Here is a 12,552-nt window from a genome sequence, read left to right as displayed (position 1 = left end):
ACCACTTTTTTTGAACATCCTGTATAAAAGTACCTGTAACTTTGTTATAAATGCTGTTACTGATTCTTTTGGCCCACTTATAGAGCAAGTATTATGACTCATATTGCAGATTATATCAATATCCGGTGGACATATGTTCTTAGCATTTTCATAACTAAGATCAATGTTCGCCATGGCGCCATGAACTATTTTTGTTTCACTCAACGCCAATCCTATATAATACGAGGAGAGAAGCACTTGTTCCGTTGTAAAATTACCAGTCACGTATCCGCAACAGAGTTCGCCGATCGAATGACCGACAACATGATCTGGCACGATATTTACGGATTTTAAAAGATCGATTAATCCGATCTAAAGAGAAAAGTAAAGTATCATTTTTCTTAAATTCTGAATAAATTATATAATTTGCATGATTTACGCGACAATTAGAATGGATAATTCATCACCTGCATTACGGTAATACCAACTAACGAGTTCAATATACTGTTAAAAATTGCTTCGTGTTTACTTGTTAATACATCAATGATACGCATTCCATGTGTCCTCAAAATAGTATCGCACTTTTTTACAGTTTTATAAAATGTCGGGAATCGCAGTAACGCTTGACCTATTAACGTAAAGATTGAATAAATTGTAAAATATTGCTTCTTTGATATATATATGTATATATATGCAAAATAAAATGCGTACCCATGCCAGGCCATTGCAATCCTATTCCGGAAAACACGAAACAAATCGGCTTTTTTTACCTGAATAATGTTGTATTTCTTTCATCATTTTTATCGATGTTTTAGATTCGATAATTGCGTACCCTCTATAAGGATGACCTTGTATATCGTCAGCGTGAAGATCATGCAACAGCCGGATATATTCGACGTCTATCGGCTGATTCTCGATCTAATATACAAATTTATTTATTGATTTTAGTATAAAATATTTTGTATAAATATGTTTTTTTTTATCGGTGAATTAAAATGCGAAAGTTTTGGGTACCTCATTTAATAATGATTCGATTGCTTATTCAGTACAACCAGATACAACGACGAGTCTTGGTATGTCATCATTTGGCGCTCCTCCATTAATTTTTTGCTTCAAGTTAGATTGTAGCAAAATATGACAATTGGCTCCGCCAAAGCCAAACGAATTAATACCCACAAAACCGGGATTCCATGGTGTTGGAGTATTCACTACACGTATACGTCCATCCTCAAGAGCCTTAACACCTTTCCGTACTTGTGTGAAATTTATATTTGGCGGAATTATGCCGGTTTGTATCGCAATTATAACCTTACGAAAAATAGTTTCATCAAAAATCTTTCTTTGCTCTTTCCTTTGTCTCATTTTTAAATTATAATTATTTGTTAGAATTAATGCATTAAGAGCATTAATATGTTTAATAAAAAAAAGTTTGTATTTTGTATTTCGAATATGATCTACGAACGTTTTCATGCACACCGTGCAATCACCTAAAATTTGGAGGAACTCTGCAAATATTCCCACAATTTAAAAAAAAAATTGTTTAAGCTAGGGATTTTTATTTATGTAGTCAATAATATTGTATTAATATTGTAAAAAATTACAAATTTTTATTAAGTCGTTGCTCTGCAAAAAAATCTAGAAAATATGTTCATTTTTCGAGGTTTTAAACGGTTATGCTCCCTTAAAGTATAATTATATATCTTCTTATAAAATATATTATACAGTTTCCTCACATTATGTACACCACTTATAATAGAATTAAATATTATTGAGATGCGGCACCCATGTATCAAGCTTGGAAACGTATCCAAGCTTTTTTAAATGACGAAAAGCGGTTTAATTATCGATGTTCAGCCTCTTAGCAATATCTTCAGTTGTAATCCTTGGGTTTCTTTCCACTAAGGCATGCACAATGTCATTATCAATGCCAGAAGGCCGTCCAGAGCGGGTTTGATCCTCCATGTTGAAATCACCATTTCGAAATCTGCCAAACCACTTTTTGACTGTTCGGAGAGCAGGAGCGTGGTCCAAATAAACGGTTTGAATATTTTTTTGTGCAATCCCAACACTCACGCCTTTCCGAAATTTATATAACATTACATGCCGCAAATGCACCTTTTTGTTCTCCATTTTTAATGATTTCTCTTATGCACCAATGGACTTATCTGAACAATGTCTGATGCTAAATTGACATAAGACAACGTCATCTATTCGGTGTAAGCAACAATTACCACACGAAAACAATAGAACTCCGCCATGCAGTAACTTAATGCCATCTATGAAAATCGGGCACGAACTTATGCAATCATCCAATATAAGAGATGTCAAACTATTTATATAAGAGATCTATATATGACTATTTTCACCGCGCTATTTTAAAATACTAAAGAAATTCATTATTTATAAGCACTGAAAATAATGTGTGAGTGATAGCATAAATATACATATTCACCTCTGACATCGCAAATGTAATTTACAATTACTTACATGAAGAAGAAACGTTCTTAATTTCTTTGCGATACTATCTGCTGGCTTGTGTCTTATAAATATTTATAACATGTAAGTTAAAAGAGACCATTCTATAGCATTTACCTAACGAAATTAACATTATCGTAATTTTGATGAGAAAGAACAATAGTTACGCAATTGTCTATTATGGAAAAAATATAATGCCTTATTTATATTTGCAATCTTTCAATGTGAATGTGTGGTCAAGGGTCCTTTTTCCTATATCATATTAACCCTTTCATCATCGACTTTCAAATAGATCTTGCTCAATTATAGATTCAAACTTTTAGAAAAAACATGTAGAATTGATTATTTAAAAATATCGTATTTTATAGTTGCCTATTTTCAGTGATGTCACCTGATTATCTTCTGTGTGTTGTTTCGTATCAAAATGAAGATGCACTAAAGATTGTGTAATTTGACAGCTCGAATGTCAGAAAAGTTAACAGTGTGCGAGAATTTTATCCATTTAAAGTTTAAAGCGAGTTTAATACTATTACTTTCAAAGAACGGGAAAAATTGTAAAAAATTTCTTTCGAGTTTGTAATAATATGTTAAAAAGCTATTATTGCAGAGATTGCGTATTTTGATCTCGAACTTTCTTAATGTCAGCGGTAAAGTTCGTTGACAGTGTGTTGCTTTCGCCATCAAATGCGATACTGTAAAATGCGAATTTGTACTTCAATCCGATTTGTCTGAATTCTCATTATCTATCAATGTTATACACGTTCTGCATCAATGATTACAAGGTATATCGTGACCAATAAATTATTGCTTCCTCATAGAGGAAGCTTTGTTTTCGTGACAAAATTCTTTTTCGAGTTTTCTATGCCAAATGTGTTTAGAATGTTCCAAAACGTCGAAAAATCATATTCCTAAAAAATGTCTGTATGTATGTATGTATGTGTGTATGTGTATGTATGTATGTACGCAATATATTGTACAAATCTCTAACTTCCGCAATTTTTGAGATATCGGATTAAATTTTTTTTACATGAATAGAGTATTATTAAAGGATGTTTGATATTGAATTTAGTGAGGATCGGTGAAAGAATTCATTTTAATTTTTATTTCGCTCATAAAGCTTCCTCTATGAGAAAGCAAAAATTGAAAAATTCGCATGCTTAAAGCAGCTTAAGCTTTGTAAGATAAAATGATGATGAAGCAATGGGCAAACTTCTAATTTGCACAACTCTACTTGTTTATAATTATACTGCTAATAATAATAATTTTAATCGATTAATTTATTTCATCAATTTAATATAAAGTATTGTACTGTTGTATATAACGCGAGAGATTATAGATAAAGCGAGCCTCGCGAGCGAAACTTCGGAAGTCTTTCATGTTAGCTACCTCGCTTACTCCTCATTCGTTCTCTCTCTCTCTCTTTTTCTGCTTGTTCTATATTGTATTCTTTCATTCCCATTATTATAATCTTTTATTTGTTCGACTTTTATTTTTTCTATTACATTAAATTATAGCGTCCGCACATCGTTATTATGAGTACTTTAATTCTAGAAAAGGATTTTTCATTCTGTATAGCCAATAATAAGATTAGTACTTGAACTCATTCTTCGCGTTTTTATCGGTAAAACAGATCTTTGAGGATCCCTTTAATGCGTCTGATTATATTAAAGCACAATATAAAATAAGTATTAACAAAAAATGGATAATTTAAAAAAAATCAGTATATACATCTGAAAAGAAATATATTAATATAACTTTTATAATCTCTTCGAACACAACTAATTAATAATATAATGCTAGTGCTCAGATTTTTGTGTTTTTGTTTTTTTTAATTATTGCTGATATTTAATTCTGTGAATACTTATTATGTACATAATAGCATGTTTTAGAAATAAGCATGTAATTAATGATGTAGAAGAATGATAATTAAGAAATTATTTCGATGTTTGTTCAACATTAGAGTCTTATAGTCTAAATTGTACTTATTATATCTTGAATAAACAATGCGTTCGCGCCGTAATTGATGCATTAAGACGTGCCAAATTGCAACAAAATGTTGTATTTTGTTGTATTGAGACAAAGTTTTTATCTGACATTGTCTAAACATGATAAATACAAATTGTATTTTATATTTATCTCATGCTTAGTCGATGAGAAAATAATTATGAGACACAAACTGAACACAACTGAACACTTCGAACAAAAAAATATATATTTGAATGATTAAACTCTAGTCAAAGTCGTTATTTGTTTTCTTGCTATTAATATTAAATTATCTGTAAAGAATCTTTGAGAAGTTTGGTTGTCAATTATATAAGAATTTTTATTAATTCAAGAACGGTCGCGTTCTTAAAAAGTGTATATTTTTTTGTCTTTTATTTCAAATTTTACAAGCCTCTTTATTTGTGGAAACTACAGACTTATATATATTATAATATATAGAAATCTGTGGGGTGAAAACAATTAAATAAATTATTTTAAGTTGGTCGCGCGGTGCTCGATTCGGCTATCTTTAACACGCGACTTTTTGTTTTTTTGTTCTTTTTTATAAATTTTTATTGGAATATCGTGTGTGTACTACGATATATTTTATGTGTTATAAAACATATTGTACGAAATGAAGATGAAACAAGGTAGCCCGACTAATCCGGTGCGACCGTTCTTAGATTAAACCTTAGTCAGAATAAGTGGAAGATATTGCGTGATGTGCCACAAATCTCTTTGAGTGAATCGTATTAGCCGCACTCAAATATAAGTAAACAATAAATTGTTTTTATTTATATAAAGAATGTTCTTTTAATAAAGAGTTGTGCGGAATATTCTTCGTTTTAATCCCTTACATCATATCAAAGTTTGGTAGTATTAAAAATGCACCTCAGCCATTTCACATTTAATAAATATTTAATCTTTAGTAATTATATCATTACGGAAATAGGAGCAGATTGAAAAAAAAGACATACAGAAATATATATTAATTACCATATATATTAAATACTAAAAGATGCGCAATAAAATAAAAATATAAAGAATATATATATGTATTCCTATAATTTTCTTTGCAAAAATCCAAGTTTTAAAAATTCATACATATACCTAAAAATCAGTTATTTTTTAAAATAAGTTATATATTAAATGTAACATTTTAAATAAATTAATTGAATATTTCACATATAAAAATAAACCTTTAATCTAATTTCTCAATCTCCCATTGCGGCACCATAACGGAGTATTATGTTCCGCGATGTTTGTCCTTATCGTCATCGCGCGATAAATTACATACGACATAAAGAATAAAATACCCACGCGGGCTACCGAGAGATGGGCATGTGGGCTAATTAACGTGATACAGGATCTTTTCTGTACGCGCGATAAAGACTACTTAGAATGCAGGATAGTCGATCGGAGAAAAACAAATATTGCCACACAGGTAATTGCTAAGACGATGGCAACGAGAAGCATTAATCTCCGGAGTTTGCCGGTCTTAAAATTTCTTTCTTGCGTTCGATATATTAAATGAGTGTGTAAGAAGAAAGGAAAGATAATAAAACAATTCTTAGATATGTGTGTATGTGTAATACTAAATCGCGAAGCAAATTATTCCACTGAAATAATCAATAGCAGACGACAAATGTTACTATCTCGTCTACTTTTATGATAATGATTTCAATTTGTAGATTTTTTTACCTATCTACCGATCTCTCGTACAGTTAGCTTTCATTGATATTCTCAATATTTTTGTTCTTTTTTTATCCCCGCCCTCATTCGCTCGCAAGCAGAGCTCGATTTCCGCAAGCTTAGTCTATCGATCGCCACCGGAAATCGAGTCTCGTTGGGGATTAATCTCGCTCGAAATTTTTTTCTTTTTCTTCTTTTTTTCAATTTTGTTGTAATAAACTGTTGGGACAATCCACGTAAATTACGTAATCAGTAACTATAAGTGGTTGACTAATGAATTAGTAAACATGAGAATACATATATACATTAATACATATTCATATCTAAAATTGCATAAAATTTTAAGTCTTACTGCATTAATAATCCGTTTAGTATGGACAGTGCATATTTGCTGCAAAGGAAACATTTTCAATTTTACAGAAGATTGTTTCTATATTCTATACTATATTTAGGATACTGAAAATATCTTCTATTGCGCGTGCCAAGAACTAATCATCGCGCAACAGATGGGAAGAGGGATGGTATAATTATATACATATAATATAATAACCAACAAGTATTCTGAGAGAATTACTTTATATATATGTGTGTGTAGACGTATATACCTGTTATAATAATTATACTATTTATGTCACATGTAATTACCCTGATAGCACAATATATTTTTTGTCTTATTTGATTCTATTTAGCGTCAAATATACTATTTTGAAAATATTCTTACAGAATTATCTATGAATCTTTGTAGAATATTCTCGTGTTAAAAGAATATTTGATAAATCTGTTTAGATCATTGTTTTTAGAACGGTCTTATTTTGAAATTTTATGCAGATTCATAGACCGTTTTTTTCACTTTATTAACATATAAAAATATTTATTGAAGGATATATATAGAATGTTAAAGGATATGTTTATAGAATAGGTTTGCGCTATCCGGGTAATTAATATATTGTATATCTATCAGCATCATATCTTCGTATTTTCGTTTATTCCATGTTAAGATACATATAATTATGCGAATATATTCGTAAGAGAAAGATATAGACATGTGAAAATAATGCAGTCTTTCGGGACCGGTCGAAGCTTCGGCACGTGTCTTTTAATACAAGTAAAACTGTAAATTAATCAATTGACAATAAAAATTGAATGAGAACTTCTACTTCAATTCCAGGACACATAATACAAGGTATTTATACTTATATATTTTCATTCACTATTTAATCTTTATTTATTCAAATTGCTGTATACACTTGTTCGTATCCCTTCTATCTTCTTTTGCAATAAATACCGTCTTTTGTAATAAATGCCGTCTCTCAAAAAGTGAATGCATAGCATTATTAAATTTACAAATAATTTTTATTAAGAAAAATGAATGATGTAAAATTATATATTAAATTATTTATATTAATTATATAATTAATGATTCGTTTTTCAATTTACAGTGAAATTTATTTCAATAAAAATTTTTATTCGAGATTTGATATATCAAACGTTAAATCTTGAAAAGTTACAAAAAAAGTGATAATCTTTTTTAATTTTTTTTTACTAAGGAAAGATTTATCTCAATTTTCTCTAATAATGCCATGTGTCCACTTTTTGCATCTTATACAGAAAAATATAATTAAAAGTAAATTGATTGAATAAACAAAATTAAGTTAAATAGCAAATGAATGCTTGTATGTAAATTTAAAATATTGCTTGATATATATTCCGAGATTAAGTCAATTTAATTTATATCTAATTTAATTATACCGCCTTCAAACTAATTGTCACTAGTGACAACACTGATCGTGTTACGAAGCGTGGGATAATTGATTTATAAAATAAATAATGGGTGAACTTTATACAATACCCTTCATTTTCATATAGAGAGTCATTACCAGGCAAACGGCGTGAAAATGAGAGTGATTAATTGGAAATAGTAGTCGCGCGAAAATCGATACGGCGCAACGTTCCTACGTTTTTATATTCGTAAAGTGGCGATGTTAATCTAACTGTAAGGTCTAATTAATGTAGGACATGGAATTAATAGACGAGTAAATTCGAGACATTCACGAGATACGTTATAGATTAAAATAGTACACTTATTGTGTAATGCAGTTACATTCTCTATTCGTGGCGAAGTAATATAGATTTGTGAAAATAGGGTTCGATTTTTAAGATATATTGTTAACACATGTTTGCTTGTAAAATTATTTCAGATTGAAATAAAAATTTTGAAACGTTTTATATATTTTATAAATACTGAAACGTGTTTTTAAAAGAGGGAAAAGATTATTTTTATATTACAAAAATTAATTATCTTTCATGTATAATAAAAATTTTGTTCCAAAAAATGGAACGTTGGCCGTTAATAGATATGTTAAAATATAAAACCTTTAATTAAGATTCCTCTATAAACGTACCGTTTTTATCGAACAAAGAAAGGACATAAAATTGTACTAAAAAAACTCTTAAAATCCAAGACATACTTACTTTCACGATGACTCAACACTAGAACGCTTGAGGAGACCAATTTGATCCCTTAATACTGTTTACAACGAAAATAAAGATTATCAAAAAGGCTGTTAACGTTAATAACGGGATCAGGTAATCTCATCTTTAGGCGCGTATGCGGTGACTGTAAATTCTTTCTTTTTTTTACATTCGGCAAATGTCCTACGAATTGATGACGAGGTGATTGAATAACTGAAAGAGAACTTGAGATCGTTTATCGCTTGTGCGAATACAGAGCAGGCCATCGTTTTTAACGTCGTTTTCCGAAGCGCAAGAAAACATGATCGACGTCTTGCCTCTTGACACTGCTGTCATAACGGGGTAAGTTCTCTCGATATTCTGAAACCAATTCATCGTTGCAATCTATCTTTTCAACTTGAAAATAAAATATGAGCATTATTTGAAATATTTCGTAATCAATACGATAATATAAATTAATATATGCAAATAAATACAAAAAATATAAATTACAAATTTACAGGATTCATTTTCTATTCTTTAAAGAATTATTTGCGCCACCAAATGTGCGTAAAAAAATAAATATAAAAATAATATATATAAAAAATAAATTATTCAATTGATAATTCGTTTGATCACCTCTGTTGTCGACGAAATCGTTCATCTCCCTAGCATCCCATATTCTGGCGATAGCAACACAGATTTTACGTAGTCTGGGTGGTAGCTCCTCGAGAAATCCTGAATTGCATTGAGCGGGTAATGCGGCAAAAGTTTCGCCGGACAAGATTGCCATGGTCGTAACAGATACGAGAATCATCAATGTCGAGCTCATCATTTTTGGGCTGTAAGAAAAAAAATGTGCATGTGCACATCGTTTCATACCGATTAACAATTTATCCTTTTAAGCTGCTTTCTACGCTTTAATACAATTGGAAATATATATAGGTATTATATATACCATCCCAAATTATTTTATTATATCCTAATTGTTAATCCACTTCATTATTTTATTGTGCTGAGAGAGAGAAATCAACTCTATAAAAAATATTTATTTGAAGAACTTATTTTTGTACATTTAATAGAAATAAAATTAAAGATTAGATATTTCTAAACCCTTGAATTAATATGTATAAGTTGAAATTGACATAATGACCGGAGGAAATGAAATAGCAAAAATTATAAATCATGAATTATAAATTCTCTTACAACCTTGTTTGATATGCGTATTACATCATACGTAAATAAATGCATTTATGGATCCGTGAATACCGAAGCGATTTCCTCAAACTATAAGAGCTTGTTGAACATTACACATAGATGTCAATATATCATTACTCACTGAACGGGAACCGAATATCGCATGATTCGATATATGATGAATATTCGCATTACGAATAATTACCAATGCTATTAATATTGATTTCTATACAAACATTACATTATGTACAAATTATTGAAAAAAGTATTTTGATGATTGATAATGATGTAAGTTTAATTAACACTTGTCGTTGTATAAAAAATACTTTTTCCTAAGTTTTAATCAAATATAAGACATTTTTCATTATTTTCCGTGAATTTTAATTTTGTATCCGTTTAAACTTATAAATATTATATTATCTTGCATGCCACATAATTTCTTAACGCACATCTTGTGTCACCTTTGAAAACTAGATCATATATCATACTGTAAATATGTATATTCCGCAGGAATGTGTATAAACTGAATAGTTCATGAATACAAAAGAAATGATAGAAACAAGAGTCGACTATTGTAAGAAAAATAGTGCACGAGAGTGCATCGCCTTACAAAAGAGGTTGATCTGAAAGAGCGTTGGATAAATAGAACTTATTGAGAAGAATACGATCTTATGAATAAACTCAAAGCGAGAAGGGAAATCGCGTTACGGATGCTCGTGCTTGGACTATCCGATAGTTTTTATTTCGTTTGCATTGGAAAGAATCGGACAGGGTGAGAGCGAAGCAGAGACTTACATTATAGTCAAAGAACAAAGAAATTTGACATTTCTCTCATCTTTGTAAGATACGAAAAGAACTGCTTTGTGAAAACAAATATCTCGCACGTGCAATTAAATTTTGTACAGTTTTATGTAAGCTCTTGATGCGGAATAAAATAAAAAAAAATCTTCTTTTTAACTTTGATCCGAAAATTTATCCATAGAGTTTAATGAGACATTTAATGAGGAAGTAATTAAGCACGACAGATTAACACGAGCGAATCCTGGCTATTCTTTCAAGACGTATGTAAACGCCGGATATATTTTTCGAATCACACTTCGCATAAATGGATGTGCATGCAGCGAACACGAGTTTACACAATTGTGATATGCGAATCGAGACAAGGCAACCTGTTGCTGATACGTTGTCGCTTGATTAATGGATCAAATAATCGCGTTTTATTTATTCTGCCGAGCATTCACATATACGTAAACATAGATATAAAATAATTAAATTTGTTCAAATAGAAGTAAAATTTGAATAAAAAACAAATTTTAAAAAAATGGAAATATCATTGATTAAAGTGAAAGCATTGATACTTTGCTTTTTTGTCTTATGTTTTACTTATTATGGCATTTAAGATTTTTTTATAAAAATCAGCCACTATCGCTAATTGTTTCTTCTCTTCAATGAGATTTCACTGTTTGTAAATCTATATTATAAATGAAAGCACTACTTATCTCACATCAGTGATAACTGATAACACACCGATTGCATTTAAGAGAAACTTAAATAAAACTTAAATAAATCTACAGTTATATGAAAAACAGAATTATAAAAATTTAAATATTTTTAAAAATAAATAGAAACTTGGTGTTTGCAAACAGAAAAAATAAAAGCGATCTATTTGTATTACGACATGATGATACATGTCGTCGTCGAATTGGGTTTATGTTTAATTAATTTTTGACACCTCGAAATACGCATTCATATTCTAGTTATCTAGTTGAAGGCTAAAATTAAAATGTAAAAAGTTAGCGGCAATGTAACATGTTTACATTTGTTTATCTCCAATGACGATTGCACGTATGTAAATATTGACATGCACTGAGTAGATAATGCAACTCAATATGAAAAACGTGTTTTCTTCGATGTTTTATCGATATATGTAATTATTATCTTCGCGCGTTGCGCTTCAATCCGATACATTTTGAAGTTATGTAACAATTGTAACTATAAAAATCTATGCAAAAAAAAATTAAAATGACAATATGCGGATAAGAGAAAAGGTAAACATTTTTGGGTAGCAGACAATTTGACACATTGGAAACTCAAGGAAGATGATAGCTGAAGATAATTACAAAACTTTCAGTTCTGATGCACTTTTAAGAGCGATTAGAGAAAAGAATCGATATCGTGCCATCAAATCGACGATATAAGCTTTGATCGGACCTTTTTAAATTTTGATATATAATATAATATATACTGTATACGGTACAATAGATACAACACAATAGTATAAATTCGAAATTATAAGCAACCAAATATTTTGTAAATAAATGTATGTATATATATATATATATATNNNNAATATATTTTCTGTATCAGTATCGATATACTATAAAAAAATTATAAAATATATAACTTCTTTAATAATAAAAATAATAATAATTATATACATATATACATATATGATACGGTAAAAATATGATAAAAATGAAATATATTGATATGTCGTACATGTATGTCGTATGTACATATTGTGTCTAAAGTCTCCTGAATTATTAATATATGAGTGTGATGTTATGCATACGCACATAAATACGTATATCTTGAGAGTATCAACTGTGTTTCGATCTCCCTTCGCCCTGATATCTTGGAATAATACATATCACGTAAATCGACTGCGCAACTATCTTTGACGGTAGCATGAAATATTAATACGGTGCGAATCGAAAGAGGAGACTTTCTTTTGCCACTACAAGCGATCACAAGTGTACAACCCCCCCCCCCCCA

At 29.9% G+C, this 12,552-nt stretch overlaps 2 protein-coding genes and 1 pseudogene across 3 annotated transcripts in view; 1 reads left to right on the top strand and 2 right to left on the bottom strand.

Annotated features, from left to right (window-relative positions):
- LOC115245058 (C2 domain-containing protein 5) overlaps positions 1-200 on the top strand; it is a 15,439-nt gene extending 15,239 nt beyond the window's left edge. The window contains exon 16 of the mRNA XM_029823138.1: positions 110-200. The gene's annotated coding sequence lies outside the window, so the exon portion shown is untranslated. The remainder of the gene's footprint in view (positions 1-109) is intronic.
- LOC115244989 overlaps positions 1-1,341 on the bottom strand; it is a 6,735-nt pseudogene extending 5,394 nt beyond the window's left edge.
- A 5,349-nt stretch (positions 1,342-6,690) lies between these two features.
- Positions 6,691-12,552, bottom strand: part of LOC115245086 (myosuppressin) — a 14,827-nt gene continuing 8,965 nt past the window's right edge. For both annotated transcript variants that reach the window (XM_029823190.1, XM_029823191.1), the window contains exons 2-3: positions 9,220-9,422; positions 6,691-8,961 (exon numbers count right to left, since the gene is read on the bottom strand). In XM_029823190.1, the coding sequence (XP_029679050.1) occupies positions 8,873-8,961; positions 9,220-9,422 (292 nt within the window). In that variant the 3' untranslated portion in view covers positions 6,691-8,872. The remainder of the gene's footprint in view (positions 8,962-9,219; positions 9,423-12,552) is intronic.

The sequence above is a fragment of the Formica exsecta genome, unplaced genomic scaffold (assembly GCF_003651465.1).
Source record: "Formica exsecta isolate Colony F162 unplaced genomic scaffold, ASM365146v1 scaffold90, whole genome shotgun sequence".
Taxonomy (NCBI): Eukaryota; Metazoa; Arthropoda; class Insecta; order Hymenoptera; family Formicidae; genus Formica; species Formica exsecta.
Note: the sequence above shows the minus strand (reverse complement) of the source record. Positions and strands in the feature narration are given on the sequence as shown.